Source organism: Gallinula chloropus (assembly GCF_964237585.1).
Source record: "Gallinula chloropus genome assembly, chromosome: 14".
Lineage (NCBI taxonomy): Eukaryota > Metazoa > Chordata > Aves > Gruiformes > Rallidae > Gallinula > Gallinula chloropus.
Genome location: NC_140099.1, coordinates 20,101,840 through 20,120,280, shown reverse-complemented (window position 1 = coordinate 20,120,280; position 18,441 = coordinate 20,101,840). Strand labels below are relative to the sequence as shown.

The 18,441-nt window shown below is 46.4% G+C and overlaps 1 protein-coding gene across 2 annotated transcripts in view; it reads right to left on the bottom strand.

The window, feature by feature from the left end:
* MDGA2 (MAM domain containing glycosylphosphatidylinositol anchor 2) overlaps positions 1-18,441 on the bottom strand; it is a gene marked incomplete at both ends in the record, with an annotated part of 321,167 nt that overhangs the window by 26,568 nt on the left and 276,158 nt on the right. For both annotated transcript variants that reach the window (XM_084270655.1, XM_084270656.1), the window contains one exon: positions 4,036-4,213. In XM_084270655.1, coding sequence (XP_084126781.1) covers positions 4,036-4,213 — 178 coding nt within the window. The remainder of the gene's footprint in view (positions 1-4,035; positions 4,214-18,441) is intronic.

Here is an 18,441-nt window from a genome sequence, read left to right as displayed (position 1 = left end):
GGCAATCTAAAAGTTAGCCAACTTATCAAAGAGCATCACTGGAGCATCTGTAAAGTGACTGGAGACACATGGGCATGTCCAGAGGGTGATACCTTCCCTGGAAGAAGTTGGAGAGACTTTCTACTCTCTAGTAAAGCAGCAAACCCAGCCAACACACTAGAAATGTCATGGTGATCCTTACACACCGTATAACTATTTGGATAACTAAATTCTGTGGGCTACCTCACCAAGATTGTCCTACTATGAAAAACAAATAAAATGTAGGTAGTGCACGGCCTATTCATCCTAAATCTGCACGAAAATGCTACTCAAATGTGAAAGTTAATGCATTTCTTAAAGGTAAAAGACACTGCTAAAACTCTTGGCAACTCCAACTACATGCTTGATTTGCCTTCCACACTGGCTGCATGTCTTTAAAATGGGGTGAAATTCTATTAGCCTGATTAATGTTGAAAAAACTAAGGAAAGAATACATTTGCAATGGGAATCCTCAGCAGCAGCAAATACATCTGTACATTTTAAACCCAAGGGTGGCCGAGCACCAAACAGGTTGCCCAGAGAGACTGTGAAGTCTCCATCCTTGGAGGTATTCAAGACCTGAATGGACATGGTTCTGGGTACTTGTCCTCCAAAAAGAGTATTCCTAACGTGGTGGGTTGAGAAAGGAGGGCTGACATTGCCACAGGCCAATGTGTTTCTGGGGTACTGATCAAAACCAAGCACGCAGAGGCACACGTGCACACAGAGAATCCCACTGAAAATATGAAAATTCAAATGGTTTTTTCCTCCTTGCCTGAGGGGGTGAAAAAAAAAGTAATGGGAGAAAAAAAAATGTAAGAAATGATCCCAGTTCTCCTCTTAAGAAGCATTCACATGATGTCTTTTATTTTCTGGGTAATGTTCAGAATTATTCCTTACACTGATGCAGGCCTGCTGCTGTGCATCCTGCCAGCCCATTAACCACTTTTCTAAGACTCCAGCATTTCAGACTCTTAAGTATCGGATTTGCACTATAATAATGTATGCAATATCATTACTTTATAGCTGAAGCTTTAACATCCTTAAAATTAGCCTGGCAACAGTTAGCTGACACTATAGTCACTGGATGAATGTGGAGATAAAATGCATATTTGAAGCACACAAAGCCTCAGCGGTTCGGGGATCCCTCTTCAAAGGGAAATCACTTTAGGTTTATCTCATTGATTAGCATCTGGCTTATGGTTTCTGAAGCTGTGAATTTGTCAGCCCTGGAGTAATAGCAAGAAGGAGTATTGCTCCAAAAGCATCCCTCCATCTGGGGCACGAGGCACCGGCTTCCTCTCTCCTGGGCGGCTGGGTTTTGTAGCGGCCCCTCATCAGTGGGTTTGAAATGGGATGTTATTCACATCCATGCTGGTGGATTCTAGCAGAAAAAATTTGCAGTAGACAAAATAACGCCTTTATGCTGCTGGGGAATGTTCTTCCTGCCAGCCAGGGGCTAGAAATGTAGCTCACAGAATGCTTCATTAAAACCTCCCGCTTGACACAGTTGAGCCACAGCCAAGACCTCAGACAACCTCCTGAGACTTGCCAGAGTACAACCACCACCAAAACTGAGCAGTAGTGACTGACTGACCAAAATGGTGGGTTTTTTTCCCTCCTCCTAGGAGCACTGGTGGGTATTGAAGTCACTGGACAAATTTTGAGGTCCATGGAAGAGGACAGAGGCTGCCTGACGCAAGCTGGGTGTGACACACACATGTCCCTCTCCCAGCCAGCACAGAGAGACTGGGATTGATATGGGGAAATCCCTAAGGTTGGAAAGAAGCTTCTGCTCCAGAGCAGCTTCAGGAAGAGCCTGGGAGCCCCAAAGGGACTGGACTGCCACCAATGGTGTCAGAAAATAGGTGTCTGTTGGGGCAAAGAGGAGCCAAAGTCCAACAGGAACTGCAGGAGAATGACCATCTTCTCATTTGTACGTCCCCAGCTTTAGTAATCAAGCCCTTCTTTTAATTGAGATCTTATTCTTGTGACCCTTGGGTAAAAGTAGACTTTGCAAACACTCTCCTGTAACAGTCAAAACCTAAGGTTCCTCCATCACCATCGTTAGAGATGGCATTTAGTGAAATTTGCTAATACATCCTTTAGAACAGATGTTTAAGATTGCTTAAGGTCATTTTTCCCCCTTGATATTAATACAGCAATAAAAATAATTTATGAGATTGAGTTGGGCCAAGCTAATCATTGATCACACAGAATTCCAGATATGGTGCACAAGACATTTAGTATTTTTTTCAGATTTGTTCACTACTTTAGATTATTTGATAACGATTTTTGAAATTAATTCTTGATCTGCAGGTTGCTTTTGGAACTTCTACTGCATGTGATTTCCTGCTTTGGGCTCTCTTAGTTATCTGTATACAACTAATTACTACTGGAGCTAGCTCCTGGAGCAGTTGGAGCTACAGGGTTTAGCTGTGACTTGATCTGTCTGGCACCTGGCTTTTGTCCTGTGGGATGTTCCTAACGATACAATTATCACAGTCACCAGGTTGGAAAAGACCTTTAAGATCATCAAGTCCAACCGCTTCTGTCCCTGAGCACCTCATCTCCCCTCTGTTAAACACACCCAGGGCTGGGGACTCAGCCCCCTCCCTGGGCAGCCTGTGCCAGGCCCTGACAACTCTGCCAGGGAAGAACTTTTCCCTCCCAGCTGAGCTGACCCTGCCCTGGGGCAGCTTGAGGCCATTGCCTCTTGTCCCATCTCCTGTCTCCTGGCTGGAGAGACCATTGCCCACCTCTCTGAACCCTCCTTTCAGGTAGCTGTAGGCAGTTTGGGCTGGAAGGATGGTTTGGGCTGGAAGGGCCCTCAGACATCCCCAGTGTCCCCTTGCCATGGGCAGGGACACCCTCCACTAGCCCAGGGTACCCAAAGCTCCATCCAACCTGGTCTTGAACCCTGCCAGGGATCCAGCGGCATCTCCAGCTTCTCTGGGCACCCTGTACCTCCCCATCCTCATCATAAAGCATTTCTTCCTTCTACCTAGCCTGATTCTATGCTCTTCTAGCTTAAAACCCTTAGCCTTTATCCTATTACTACAGGCCCTGCAAAGAAGCCTGTCCCCAGATGAAAACCACCTACTTTCCTGATCCCAGATGTAGAAGTCTCTCCCCTGGCACACGCTTCCCCTTTTTCAATCACAAAGACTTCCCACTCAGCACATCACTCTCCCACTGCACCCTGCACGGTACCTTCAGCAGAGCTCCCCTCTCTCCATGGTCCCTCTCACCCATTCAGGGTCACTCTTACAGAAGGAAGCTGAAAACGTGATTCAGTTACTCAGTAAAGATATTCTGAGGGATTTTTTCAGAGCCCTTGGAATTCATTCCTGGTAATGCTGGGAGGCTGGAAGAAGGCTGCATTTTTCTTGTTAGATTAAAGTGGACAAATCTTGGTCACAGCATGACCTTTTAGAGGGAAATGTAGAAATGCCCTTTTCCACTTGCATATGGCTAGAAACAGGCACTTTGAAAAAAAAACAAACCCTCATTCCTATTCAAATAAAGACTTCTCAAAAAGTGCTCATTCTGGGGGAAACCTGCTATTTTGACAATAGCAAATCATATTTTGACATCTTTAGAATACTCCTTGTTTTGTAGATCTTTCTTCAAAACTCATGCGTTCAAAGTAAGAACAACCCCCTGAAATGAGCTATTCTATAAAGAGAGCATCAATTTATTCTATTTTTTTCCTGTATTTCACAAAACCCTTAATAAGATTTTGCATTTTGGCTGTTCGGAGGGATTTATATATATTTTTTAGGGAGGTTTTCTTTTGTAATCAAGAAACTTTCCCAAGGTAGGAGAATTCCATTTCTACCCAGTTCTACCCAGAACCCTCCTTCCTGGAATCCCACACTCATCCCTCACAGCATTATCTGCTGGACCAGCAATCAGTTCACACCACGTACCCCAACCCAGCCATGCCCTGTCCAGCAGACCAAACCAGGCAGAATTCACCACAGCACATATCCTTGTACATGAAGGTCTTCTTACCACTATACTTGATGACCCGAATAGTTGAGTCCCCCTCCCCAAATCTGGTGATGGGCGTTAGACGGACTTCATACGCCTCTGGCTTGATCAGTTCAGTTAGGTTGTAGGTAATTAATTCTCCCCTTTGAATATTTCCATTCACTGTAATTTCCTGTTCCCACCAACGCTGTTGTCCAGCCTAAAAATCAAAAGAAGGATGCAAATGTCAGAGCTTTTGGGGTAGATGTTGTCTTCACCTTAGAAACAAACGGGAGCACGTGCAGATCTCTGCTTCCTTCCACCTTCAAACCACCCAGGAGGGTTAGAGATACAGCAAGGACACAAACCTCCCTGAAATAACCCACTACTCAGCATCTCCATAACAGACAGGTGAGGTGACAGACTGCAAACCCATTGTATCAAGAGGCCACCCCTGCCTGCTGTCTGCCTGTCCTTCTCTGCCCATGCAGGTCCCTCACTGAAGCTCGGCTGCAGGTGCTGGGCAGCGCTCAGAAGTTTGCTGTGTGCATGATAATCACAGCATTACTTGAGTTCAGGAGCATTTCTGACACTCACCAGACAGACTATGTCAAGGGATGAAGCACCCAGGTGCTGGTGGCATGTAAATGCCCTAGCATCCAGGCAGATGCTTCCATCTTTAGGTCCCTGGATTTCTCTGCAGACCTACTCCTCTGCTTCAAACACACTTGTTAAATTATTAAATAACTTTTTCTTCCTAAAACAAACAAAAAAATAATCCAAACATTTATTTTCAGTTCATCTCATCAGCTACCTGAGGCTCTCAAATGCTATCCCTTTAGACCTGACCAGGCACATTGGCTCCTCATGTCTGGCAGCATCGTTTCCCCCGTGATTCTGAAGGAACCTTGGCCAACTGCAGTGGCAGACGTGGTTTGTGTCCCTGTGCACACCAGGCTGGAGCAGCCGTGGCTCCCTGAGCTGGGTGCTGCCTCCTTGTTAGAGGCAATGAGGTTTCATTGCCATCATTTGGGGCATCATTTGAAGCTAATAAGACCACACTGAAGGACTGAAATGGAGTTTGATTTCCAAGCACTTACCACTTTCGTTGAGGAGTGAGAAAGAAATAGGCCAGCCATTAATGGCCTTAGTGCATAATTATCAGCAGTCCTTGGAGTCTCAGAGATGGATGGATTTCAGAGAACAATGAAAGTCAATATGAGCAAACAAGAGGCTGTTTTATTAAAAAAAAAAAAGGCAAAGCATAGATTTTTGTGCTTTATAGAGTGCACAGTGTTTCCAACATCAAAATCCATAGCTTCTTTTATTTATATGCCTTACCAAGAAATGAAAAGAGAAAAAAAATCTAATTAAGAAGAAGGCATCCCAAGAAGAGAGTGCCACGTTGTCTCTATCATTATTTTAACGAGTTTATAGATAAGCAGAAGCCATACACAGTCTAGGCAGCAGTGTGACTTGATACTGCTGCATTACTTGCAGATCCCCTGCCCTATTACAGCCACTGGCTGCAGAAAACAAAGGGAAAATATCGTTAGATATTTACCACTCACCCCAAGACAACTGTTTAGGTGCAGAGCTTCCACTAAACTTACTACTACCCCTGTTCATGTGCTGACTTCTCCCCTGTATTACATGTTCAGAGGTTATTAAGGAGAGAAACCCTTTTATTCCAATACTTCACTTTGCTGAGGCAATAAAAACCTACAGTGGAATCCAGGACTGAACAGACCACATTTCATCCAAACAAACCACATTTGTAGAAATATTATCAGAGGATCAGATTTACAGCAGTGGGATGGGGATGTCGATACTTCGATTGCTGAAGCACGTTACACCAGTGCAGCTGAATGCCCAGAACATAAAACTCAGACTGAGAAACCAAAAACCAAGAGGAATTCTTAAGAAAGTTGGGATTACAGAATCATTAAGGTTGGAAAAGACCTCCAAGATCATCCAGTCCAACCATCCCCTTACCACCCCTATTACTCACTAACCCACGTCCCTAAGTCCCTCACCCAACCTTCCTTTAAGCACCCCAAGGGATGGTGACTCCACCACCTCCCTGGGCAGCCCCTTCCAATGCCCAAACGCTCTTTGGGAGGAGAAATGTCTCCTCATTTCTAACCTGAGCCTCCCCTGGCACAACTTGCAGCCATTCCCTCTCCTCCTGTTGCTGGGTGTCTGTGGGAAGAGGCTGAGCCCCAGCTCACCACAACCTCCTTCCAGCGAGCTGGAGAGAGCAAGAAGGTCTCCCCTCAGCCTCCTCTTCTTCAGGCTGAACAGTCCCAGTTCTCTCAGCCGCTCCACATCAGACTTGTGTTCCAGCCCCTTCCCCAGCTTTGTCACCCTTCTCTGGACACGCTCCAGGGCCTCAATGTCCTTCTTGGAGTGAGGGGCCCAAACTTGAACCCAGCACTCGAGATGCAGCCTCACCAGAGCTGAGCACAGGGTGATGTTCACCTCCCTGGTCCTGCTGGCCATGCTATTCCTGACACAAGCCAGGATGCCATTGGCCTTCTCAGCCATCTGGGCACACTGCTGGCTTATGTTCAGGCAAGTGGCAACCAACACCTCCTGATGGAACAGCTTTAGCATCAGACTCACTTTGTTGCCATCAGCATCAGCGAGTGTTTCACTGCACTGTGAGCCTTGCAGGGCTTCAGTTACACCAACACAGAGAGCACCTGAGATGTAGTTTCAGGGTTCCTGGGGTTGTATATGCTGGATAAGCCAGGCTATAGGCTCAGGTGTCACACAAAGGAGAAATGCCCAGGGCCCCATCCAACCTGGCCTTGAACACCCCAGGGATGGGGCACCCACCCCCTCTCTGGGCAGCCTGTTCCAGCACCACACCAAAGCCGTGCTTCACCGTGTGAGCCAGGACAGACACACAGACAGGGAATAGCAAAACAGAGACTCCATCAAATATTCTTGATAACTAATACTTCCCATTTAAAGGTTGGAGTTACCAGAACAGTCATGGATTAGTATCACATCCAGCCCTTCTCTACAACCAACTCCATTATGAAAGCTAAACAATTGGATTTTTCATTTCAGTATCACGCCTCCTGAGCCAACACTGGCTATTGGTATTTCTCCATAGGAAAGCAACACACATCTTTTTTGCCTTGCAATCCACAGCAGCTCTCCTCAATTCTTCTTTTTACTAAGAAACCCCCCAAACATCTCAAAACTGCCACTAGGTTTGACCCAAAATTCCCCTCACCTGGTTTCTGGGCTGAGCAGTTGAACAAATAAACAAAAAACAACAGTATCTGCACAGCTTTTGCCACATTCAGCTTTTAATCTTCTCTTCCCATGAGGAAAATAAGCCCAACAATTGTGCTGGAAATGAAGCAGCTGCCTGGAAGCATCACTCCCAGAGCCTGGGACATCCCTGCTGGACCACCCCCAGCCTGGGGACCACCATGGAGCTGCTTCCCAGACCTGGTATGAAACAGAATCAGCTGAAAAATATTAAAACCACAAAAAGAAGCGTAGCAGTTGAACTCATTTACTTGCTGATGGGATATGGACAAAAACCAAAGGTCAGTTGGAGAGCTGGCAACCAGCAACCAGCTGGAGGAACAAGGGTTTCTACCACAGCTCTGCATGATGCTGAGGCACTTAACATCAGCACTGAAATGCCCAAAACACCCCCAAAAATAGGATACAGATTCCTGCAATGCTTCCAGGCAATTTAAACTCCTTGCATAGAATGGGAAGAGGCTCTCTGAAGCCAGATCCCTCAGAGGAGGCAGCCAAAAGCTCAACCAGGCTACGCCTTTTAATACTAAAATCAAGATTGATGCTTCAAAGAGAGATTACATAAGCAAACGCATCCGTAAAACATCTGCCTGCATGTCACTTTGTGCATGCAGAGCTTTAAACTCAGCAAGAATCAGGATTTCCTTGAAAAAGAATTTCTGAAGGAGAAAAAATGCCTTTACAAAAAACAAGGAGGAAATAAATTGTTGGAAATTTACTTTGGCCAAGCTAAAACAAGAGTTTTCTAATGGTTTGTGAATATTTGTAAAGCACTGAGGATGAATCAGTTCCTGGAGTACTTATTAATGTTATCATTTACCTAACCTGTAATTAATTTAGCGGCGTGTACCTACACTCAGCCAATCCACAACACAGAAGGATTCAAACAAGACTCCTTTCCTCCTGGTTATTCACAGAATCAAAGAATCTTAGGGGTTGGAAGAGACCTCCAGAGCCCATGGGGTCCAACCCCCTGCCAAAGCAGGGTCCCTAGGACAGGGCACACAGGGCGGTGTCCAGACAGGGCTGGGACCTCTCCAGAGAAGGAGACTCCACACCCCCTGGGCAGCCTGTCCCAGGGCTCCCTCACCCTCACTGGCAAGAAGTTCTTCCCCACATTGGGGGGGAACTCCCTGTGCTCCAACTTGAGCCCATCGCCCCTTGTCCTGTCCCCACAGACACTGAGCAGAGGCTGCCCATGTCCCCCTGTGTCCCACCCTTCAGCTATTGATCCCCATTGATCAGATCCCCTCTCAGGCTTCTTCTCTCCAGGCTGAACAGCCCCAGCTCACTCAGCCTTTCCTCACAGGGGAGATGCTCCAGGCCCTTCAGCATCTCTGTAGCCTCCTCTGGACTCTCTCCAGGAGATCCCTGTCTGTTTGATCCCAGGGAGCCCAGAACTGGACACAACACTCCAGGTGGGGCCTGACCAGGGCAGAGCAGAGGTGGAGGATCCCCTCCTGTGACCTGCTGGCCACACTCCTCTTGATGCCCCCAGGATCCCATTGTCTGTCTCAGCCCCCAGGGCACACTGCTGGCTCATGGCCACCCTGCCATCTACCAGGACCCCCAGGTCCTTCTCCACAGAGCTCCTCTCCAGCAGGTCATCCCCCAGCCTGTACTGATTCCAGCAGTTATTCCTTCCCAGGCGCCAGACTCTCCACTTGCTTTTGTTGAACTTCATCTGGTTTCTCCCTGCCCAGCTCTCCAGCCTGTCCAGGTCTCACTGAATGGCAGCTCAGTGTCCTGCGTGTCAGCCACTCCTCCCAACTAAATAATCTTTAATTTTGCTTTTCTGTTAGCTATCTAGTGCCCTAAAGCCAACAGAAAAGCACAATGTATTTGCCTGCCACTGGAGAAAAGGGACTGTGAAAGCACAGCAGCATTTCATGGCAGCAGGCAGAAAGCATCTCCTCCACACTGTCAATGGAAGGGTGTTTATTCTTTGCCTGTTCTCCAGAAACACTACATTCTCTAAAAGACTGCAACACATAGATTTCTTGAGAAATTAATCCTATGGGATGATTAAATATTGATTGCCAATATGCACAGTTATGTTTATAAAAAATAAACACATCCTTAGTCCATTGTACTTGGCCTATTGATTCTGACCATAAATTTCTTCATTGACTCAAAAAGTCAGACAAGCATCTCTTTAATTAATGACAAGTAAACGCAATGTAAATTAATCTACTGTACATGCCTATAAAAGCTCTGGCGGTCTTAAGACTCATTTCTTTGCAATTTATAACAACAATGACAATTGATTTTGTTTAATAAAAAAAAAAAAAAAAGAGTTTTCTTCTGCAGTTGGATCTGTGAAATGGCCCTGCTGGGCTCAGGGCACACGGCTCTGAGCACCTTGTTTCAGGTGCCGCTTTTCTTGAACAAGTTTGCCCAGCAGCATCACAGTCACCAGGTTGGAAAAGACCTTTAAGATCAAGTCCAACCATCCCTGTCCTGTGCTAAAGCATATTCATGAGCACCTCATCTCCCCTCTGTTAAACACACCCAGGGAAGGTGACTCAGCCCCCTCCCTGGGCAGCCTGTGCCACAGCCCCACAACTCTGCCAGGGAAGAACTTTTCCCTCCCAGCTGAGCTGACCCTGCCCCCAGCTCCCTCAGCTGCTCCTCAGAGGATTTGCCCTCCAGCTCCTTCCCCAGCCTGGCTGCCCTTCTCTGGACTCTCTCCAGGACCTCAATGTCCTTCTGATGGGGAGGAGCCCAGAACTGGACCCAGCACTCGAGGTGCAGCCTCACCAGTGCCCAGTCCAGGGGCACAATCCCCTCCCCAGACCTAATGGCCACACTATTTCTGACACAAGCCAGGATGCCATTGGCTTTCCTGGGCACACTGCTGGCTCACATTCAGTCAGCAGTCACCCAACACCCCCAGGTCCTTCTCTGCCTGACAGCTCTCCAGTCGGTCTCCCCCAGCCTGTAGTGATGCATGGGGTTGTTAACCACAGCTCTCTGGTTTTGAACATAGGCCTCACCAAGTAGGTGGCTCCTGTGTCATTGTCATTTCAAAGGACAGTTACAGCCCTGAAATGAGTGACTCATGATGACAAACACTGTAAATCAGGCAAAATCAATAGGGCCAGCTGCACAACATCTTTTGCCACGCTCAGCATCAGTTCCTCTCCCTCTGTGCATCACGTGACACTGCTCTTGGTGACATCTCTTTTCTTTTCTTAATACTTTCACACGTAATCGGTGGAGCTGCCCAAACCTCACGTCTGCTCCTGTGCTGAGGTGGTACCTGTCACCCTTGAAGCAACAGGGACCAAGAGGTCAAACACAGCTCTGAGCCAGCACGCTGTGAGGATGTACCATGAGCCACAGTGCCTTGTGTGAGGCTGGATACCATGATCACAGGGGTTGGGAGGAACCTTGAGAGCTCATTGGGTCCAACCCCCCTGCCAAAGCAGTTCCTTGGCTCATATTGCACAGGTAGGCATCCAGATGGGTCTTGAATATCTTCAGAGATGGAGACTCCACAACCTCCCTGGGCAGCCTATTCCACTGCTTAATTGTGTGGGGCTGAAGATGTTTGCTGGAGGAGCCCATGGCCACCCCAGCGGCGGGCAGGTCCCGCTCCCAGTGCTCACCCTCCCTTCACTAACAGACAAGGCTTATGGAAACAGCAGCTACACAATAAACCTCTTCTTTCCCTCTTTTCTTCCTAGGGAAAAAAAAAAAAGAGTATCTAAAGCACATTTAACAGCGGGCAGAATCTTTTCCAATTAGCTGACTCCTAATCCATAAGAACAATCACAGGCACGTAATCGACTTTCTTCTCCCAGGATTACATTAACAATCACTCTGCACTTGCTCCTGCCATTCATTTTACTTGTTTTTGTGTTTACAACATTGTGTAATTGGTTTTATTTGGTGCACACAAAAGCATAAAAGAGTCTGTCTGTCTTTTTGCCTTTTTCTCTTATTTTTTTTTTAAAGAAACTAGAAGTCCCCAAGTCTTTAGTGCTTACAGGCTTGGGGTCCAAGGATGCAGAATGGTAGAGATGCAGGGGTTTTTTATGGGCTATGAATTGATGGATGAGTGGTTCAGATGTTAGAAACATCTGTCCATGATCCAAATTTATGACCTGCTATTGGAAGAGGAAAGAGATGGAAACAATGTAAGGAAAGTGGGTATGCAAAGGCTGGAAGCTAGATGATCCAGCAGTTAAATCCTCTTCATGTATGTATCACGCCTCGGGTTTTAAAGGCAGGGTGGTGAAAAGTAATCAAGGAGAAGAGAGAGGTCATTTTTTCCAGAGTAAAACCAAAATACAGTACAAATTTTTGCTAAAAGCATGTTAATTGGAAGATAAATACAACTGTTAGTTGGAAGATACACCGCCTTCTGCTTTTCTGTACAAGTGAATGACAACACAAACATTTAAAATATATGAATTAGGGCACTTGAGTCCGTTTGCTACCTGTGATTTCAAATATTTCATAGCTGGAAGGTTGTTGGTTCTTTGCTTTTAACAACCTTACCCAGAGGGACAAAGAGAAACCTCTGCAGTTGTAACAGCTCTGCCTTTTGTTCATCAGGAAGGCAGTTAAATTTATCCCCACTCACTTTTTTCCCTTGAGGCAAATGCACAGGGGTAGCAGAACCCTGCCAGGGCACGGACAGAAGATGACATACCCCATTCTGCAGCCAGGGACCACAAAACCTTCACAGAAACCCCTTTCCATGACTGCATACTGTGTATTTGAACATATCTGACCCCATACGCTGCTGAACGAACGCAGGAGTTACAAATACAATGAAGCCAAACAGTGACCAGAAGGAAGCATAGAGAGAAGTGACCTGCTCTGGGCTGTTGAAGAGACTTTCTTCATTAGCAACTGGCTGGGACCACAGACAACTGTAGACTGAAAATAAAGGAAAGGTAGGGACTTTAATCTTTCAAGTGACAAGCTCCAGCAAGTTATTCTCTGGTTTACAGGTACTCGTTGAGTTTCTATTACTTTGTCAAAATGGACCAGTTTGTTTTGCAGGTCCCTGTGGCTGCATTGCTGCTGGTGGTGCAGGGAAGGTGGCTGTCACTGCTCAGGAGCAGAGTGGCCACCATGGAGATTAGGGCTGCAGACCCTTTGTGCCCACTCTGGGAAAGTCTCCTCTGCTTCATTTGCTTTTGTCCTGCAAAGATCAGGGAGCTGGAAGGACTCACTCGCCGCTGCTTGAATGTCGTGCAGCTTGGGACTCACTGTTACCATGGGTAACAAACTACCTGAATCTGCCTGTGGTATCATGTCATGGCCTGGAAACACCTCCCCATGATGCCCAGATGGCCCCAGAACTGTTCTGAGCAGCGACAGGCTGCCGGCACGGAGCTGCTCTAGGAGCTGCGGGTGAAGCTGCTGCTGCCACCCACACAGGAGCAGGTACAGAAAAGCACAAAAATATCCACAGCCACCCAGGCAAAACGGAGCATGTGCTCAGTGAAGTGAGAGCTTGAAGGTGAGGTCCAAAATTGGGTCTGTTCTGGGTGGATGAACTTCCAGGAGTATGTTTGGCATGACTTCCATATGCCTACCACATTGATGGCCATACCTATTGTCTGCCTGGGCTACTGTCTTCTGTGTTGCTTCAGTACTCTTCTTGAAACAAAGTTACCTACAGTTTGAATAAAAATGTGAATGCTAAGAAGACAAGTATTAAAACCTTTTAAAAATTAATAATCATCTCCCTTCTTGTGGAACTTGGTAATAAAAATGCTCTCAGGGCTTTAATCCTGATCTCCCCACAGCACAATGAGTAATAATTTCATTACTACCATCACCTATGAAGTCCTAACTCTGCTGGGTTCTAACCTACCATGTTCAAGTGTTGAAGGCCAGGTTGGATGGGGCTTTGGGCACCCTGGGCTCGTGGAGGCTGTCCCAGCCCAAGGCAGGGATGCCACAGGCAGGGGGGTTTGAGGGCCCTTCCTGCCCAGACCAGCCTATGAAGCTGTGATTTTATGTTTGTCTTGACTCACTGGAGATGGATCTGCTCACACTTCAATGGCAATAGTGGAAACCTTCATTGACTGAAATTAGGCAGCACGATTTTGCTCTCAGTGAGGGTCACAACGTGCATTTCTCCTCCCTGTGGGCTCAGATCAGTCCCAACCTCGAAAGCGATGGCGCTGCGTTCAAGTCAATATCTTTTCTTTCCTCCTTACAGGCAGGCTAAGATCTGATATCAACCAAGAGAACTCATTCTAGGACTTGAAAATTGGCTGCCTCCCAGATGAATTTGCTAAAGGCTACAGGATTGAGCAGGAGCTGTGCTGTTCCCAGCCCTGGTGGCACAGGTTCTCCTGCTCTTTTGCTACTGTCAGACATCCACCCAAAGAGCTTTCCAATTTTTTCAATCCCTGTTTTGTTACCCCTCATTAAGGCTAGTTTTCAGAGAAAGGCTTCTCTGTCACATACCAAGCCTGAAGTTTGTGTACTGGGAAACCAAGCTGGTGCCTGCTCTCACCCAGCAAAGCGCATGGCACAGCCGCATAGTGGGTGAGCTGGGCACTGCCAGTGATGTCTGTGCCAACAGCACGGCCCTGGTTTTGCATCCTGAGCAGCAGGTTCATCTGCAGTAGGCAGACCATTAATTTTATCAGGGCAACAAGAGATGTAATTATCAAAGTGGCATCAAGATTCAGTCCCTAAGTTTAAATTAAGCACTTCATGCTTATGCCAACAACTGCACTTCCATGATCAAGAATCTATCCATCCCAAGACATATATTGTATTTCAGAGGTGATGACGTAGTGAGCATCCCACAAGGCTACAGCCTCCTCTGCATGGCCCTTGAGCACGTTGTGCATGGACAGTGCACACCTTCCCTAGCAAACCACCCCGTTTTCTTGTGATTTCCAATAGCACTTTATGAACGACCATATTTTTCCATACAGAACAATTACACAGTGACAAATTAATGACCGTATCTGCAACCGAGATGACAAACCCAACCCTCTTCCAGCATGGCACGCTGGAGCTCTGCTAAGTCAATACTGTGAACAAGCAAGGTTGTCTTGGTAAATGAGCTGGAAAACACAAAAAGGGGGCTGCATTTTAAGCAACCTCCAAGATTCTCCACATAAATAGATCATGGAGCAATAATGCAGCAAGACAAGAGCACGATGCCAAAGTGCATTTCCAAGGGAAGCAAACATACTGATTTGGTTTAACTTCTTCAGTAAGGAGGAGTTTTTACCAATCAAGAACAGCTCAACTGTCAGATGTTTCAGCACATTTCTTAAATGCTTAAGACAATTGCTGTGTAGGATGAAAGGCAGTAGCCACTAGATGCTTAATGAAGTTCTCAAAATGTAAATGAGATGGTTTAAACCAGCTCACAAACACAGATGCATGGCAGTGGGGTGCTCATTTGCTTACTGAAAGGCAACATGGTTTGGATTCAATTTAAAGATACGAATGTTTCGGTGACTGAAGAAGCCTCTAACAGTGAAAGAATGGTTGAAGCAGTTCTCTTTAGGGAAAAATCACTCTAATTCCAAAAAATGCCTATTTTTTCTAATGTACATTATTTGATGAAAGCACTTACTTAGTATATACATTGGACAGTATCTTCCAGTTTAGCTACAAACATCCCTCACCAAGGAGCAAGTGAAATCTGTGCTTTAAGGAATGGCAACCTATTTGTGTTATTTAAAAAAGAGCATTTCTCATTTGCTGTCTCTCCTCTTCAAGCTGCACCTAAAATTCGCATGGGGCTTTTAAAAAAGCACAGAAACCATTCCTGGCCTCAGCTGGATGAATGGATGAATGGACACAGAGCATCACTGTGGAGCAGAAACAGATGTTGTTTTATAACAGCACTGCCTTTCCCTACTCCACCCCCCAAAAATCTATTTTGTTCCAATGATCTTTTTCCCCTAAATTACTCCTATCTGTTACAATAAGGACAGAATCCATGGTGAGGGACAGCAAGACTATTCCCAACAAGAATTACCCAACTGTCTAGCAGACATCTGGGATCCCTAATCTGTTAGCTTAAAACTGATACAAAGGTAAGACTATCCTAAGGTAATAGCTGGGGAGTAATGTTCATGAAGTCTCAGCTTTGATCATTGGTAAGTAGGCAATTAATCTCATTTTTATTTTTTAACATCTAAAGATCTGCAGCACTCATTTTGGTGAATGTACTCATTAACAGCACTTGGGAAAAGCCAGGAAGACCTCAAAGGGATTTAATAGTTCACGCACCGTCTAGACATGCCGATACTTCCTCAACCTGAGCGGCCTCAGAAGCAGGTCAGGAGGCTCAGAAGATAAATATTCCCTTTACAGGTTGCCAGAATTGCTCATCTCAGCTCAGAGTGGAGATGCTGAGGGATATGACAGCTTTCCTTGCCACACAAGAGCACTTCCATTTGTTAGAAAAGACAAATACAGCAAATGCTCAATACTTGGCCAACAGAAATAACACTGGTGGGACTTTTTCCACTGTGAAGTATTGTGGGGTGAAACTCCACGTTCTCATTTGAGTTTGTTGAAGACCATCACCTAAGCTCTTTTGCTATGCTCTTTACAATCTCTTCCAAGAGTTGCCACTCCCATCCCCTGGCTGCAGCACTGAACTTGCCCAGGAGAACAGATGCAAAGCCTATGGAAACTGAAACATGTCTCAGGAGGGTAGTGAGTGCACAAAAAAACCCCAGCATGAGGGTGACAGCATCTGCTCTCAGTGGCACAGGACGTCCAGATTGTCAGTGAAGGGCCTCTGAGCGTGAATCTGGATGCTGCCTCTAAATAAGCAGAGGAAAAATCCCTTTCCCAGGGAAACCTTTATGTTTCAGGTTTATAAAATTAATTCAGAGTGCTGTGGAAATAAGTTGGTTACAGCCCATGAAATACAGCACAGATGTCTCCTACTGCCACAGGAAGAGCGCAGCAAATCTGTATCTGGAACCAGTCTTGAGCACAGCAGAGCAAGGCTGATGTAAGGATGCACATGGATCAGTCACAGGGAAAGAGGGGGAGCTCATTTATCAAGGAACACTTATTCAGTGGGTCAGACAGCTCTGTTCTGGCATTAGTTAATTGTGGGGGACAGGATGGTGTCAGCAAGTGTCCTTCCAGCTCGTTGTGTGTGTGTGACCGCGGTGTGTTAGGGGAGATGCTCACTGGCCACGTGAGGGGTGGTGAACTCCCTGACATGGGATGATTCAAAGATCAGAAGTGGAAATAGCAAAGAGAACTCAACCAATTCTGGGAAAAATGGCACGAAGGGGGACACAAAATGTCACAGCTGAGGGGCAACCTTTGCCTCAGTCACCTTCTGCCCCCATCCTTCTTTGGGTTGTGCCTCTCCTTCAGCACCCACAGCTTATCTGAGACAACCCTCACCTCATGCAAGTGCAGCTACTGCTACGTTTTATCCTAACATCCCAAAATGTCTTAATGGGGTACCTGGAATATTCTATGAAATTTATTAATGATTCTTGGGCATTGATGCTGTTCTGAAACCCTCTTCACGAAAGAGGATGCATCCTTCCTCAGAATTCAGTTCCCATATCGGTCAAAGTCCTTTTCTAATATTTATTTATGCTCTATTTTACTATGAGGAAAAGCACACTGCATGCCAGACACACAACTCTTACTTGTCATGCAGTTGCCAAAGGACATACACCGTAATTTTTATGTACATCTTCAATTTTTCCAGGTTTCTATGCTCTGTTTCTTTGGCAGTTTTCTTTTTTTTTTTTTGCAAATCCTTTAATATTTCTGAACAACTGATGACAACATGTGAAATCAACACTAACCAGAAAATCACTGCTGTCATTTACAGAGGGTTGTTTGGTTTTTTCCCCTGCCTTGCATTACAGGAATTTATATAAAGAATAAGGCAGAGTAATGAAAAATACTTCTTGGTAATCATATTCTTCATTTCAAACCTGGACCTGATCAGCATCCAAATGCTGACTGCCTGCTGTTGGCATTCATCGGACGATGACACGGCAGCAGGGTGGAAAAGCTGTCCTGGAAACACACAGGTCATCTTATCAGCTCTTTTGTCATCTGTTGTGTAAGTGTAGCAGGTTTTCATGGAGGGACCAGCTTCTGCTGGAGGAAGGATGCTCACGCAGGGCTGGCCATCCCCAGCCCAGGCTCTGACTGCAGCGCACAAAGCCAGCACTGTGCTTTGGGAAGGGGAGCCTCCTCCCCACCTCCCCTATGAGGAGAAGCTGAGGGAGCTGGGCTGGTTCAGCCTGGAGAAGAGAAGGCTGTGGGGGGACCTCACTGCAGCCTTCCAGTACCTGAAGGGAGCAGAGGAACAGGAAGGGAATCAGCTTGATAAAGGGCAGAGACTGGCAGGACAAGGGGGATGGAGTGAAGCTGGAGGAGGGAAGGGTGAGATGAGATACTAGGAGGAAGTTCTTTGCAGAGAGAGTGGTGAGGGGCTGGACCAGGCTGCCTAGAGAGGGGGTGGGTGCCCCATCCCTGGGGGTGTTCAAGGCCAGGTTGGCTGGGGCCCTGGGCAACCTTGTGTAGCTCCAGGCCTGGAGGTTGGTGTCCCTGCCTGTGGCAGGGGGTTGGAGCTCTGTGATCCTTGAGGTCCCTTCCAACCCAGACCAGTCTGGGATTCTATGATTCACTGTGGAGTTTAAATGTAGTGAAAAGCAAATAACTCGTTTACTATAACAAATTCCTCCAGCCTGAGTAATTTCTCTCACTAAATTGCTCTTCAGTTCAGTCCATTTTCTCCCGAGTCTTGCCCAAAGTTTGACTGATACACTGCATTTGCCAGCTGTAATCAATTCATATTGCAAACTGGGTTTGTTTTTGCTGCTGCGACAGAATAAATCACAGCTGAGTGTGACCACCAAGCACAGGCTGGGGCTACAGCCTGGCACTTGATTTTGGCAATCAAGTTGGGTGAGAGTGTGGGCTCCTAAGTACAAATAAGTGCCTTATTTCCTTGCAAGAAACAGTACAGGGGCACAATCCCTTCCTTAGACCTACTGGCCACTGGATCCAAGGCAGAATGGCAGGACCTGACAGAGGAAGACGTGTTTATGTGTATAACTTTTCCCTCTGAACTCCCCAAGACATAATCAATACAGTATTTTTTTCAGACAGATACATAAGCATTTGCCTCATCTATGATGGGGCTGGGAGATGCAGCTTGGG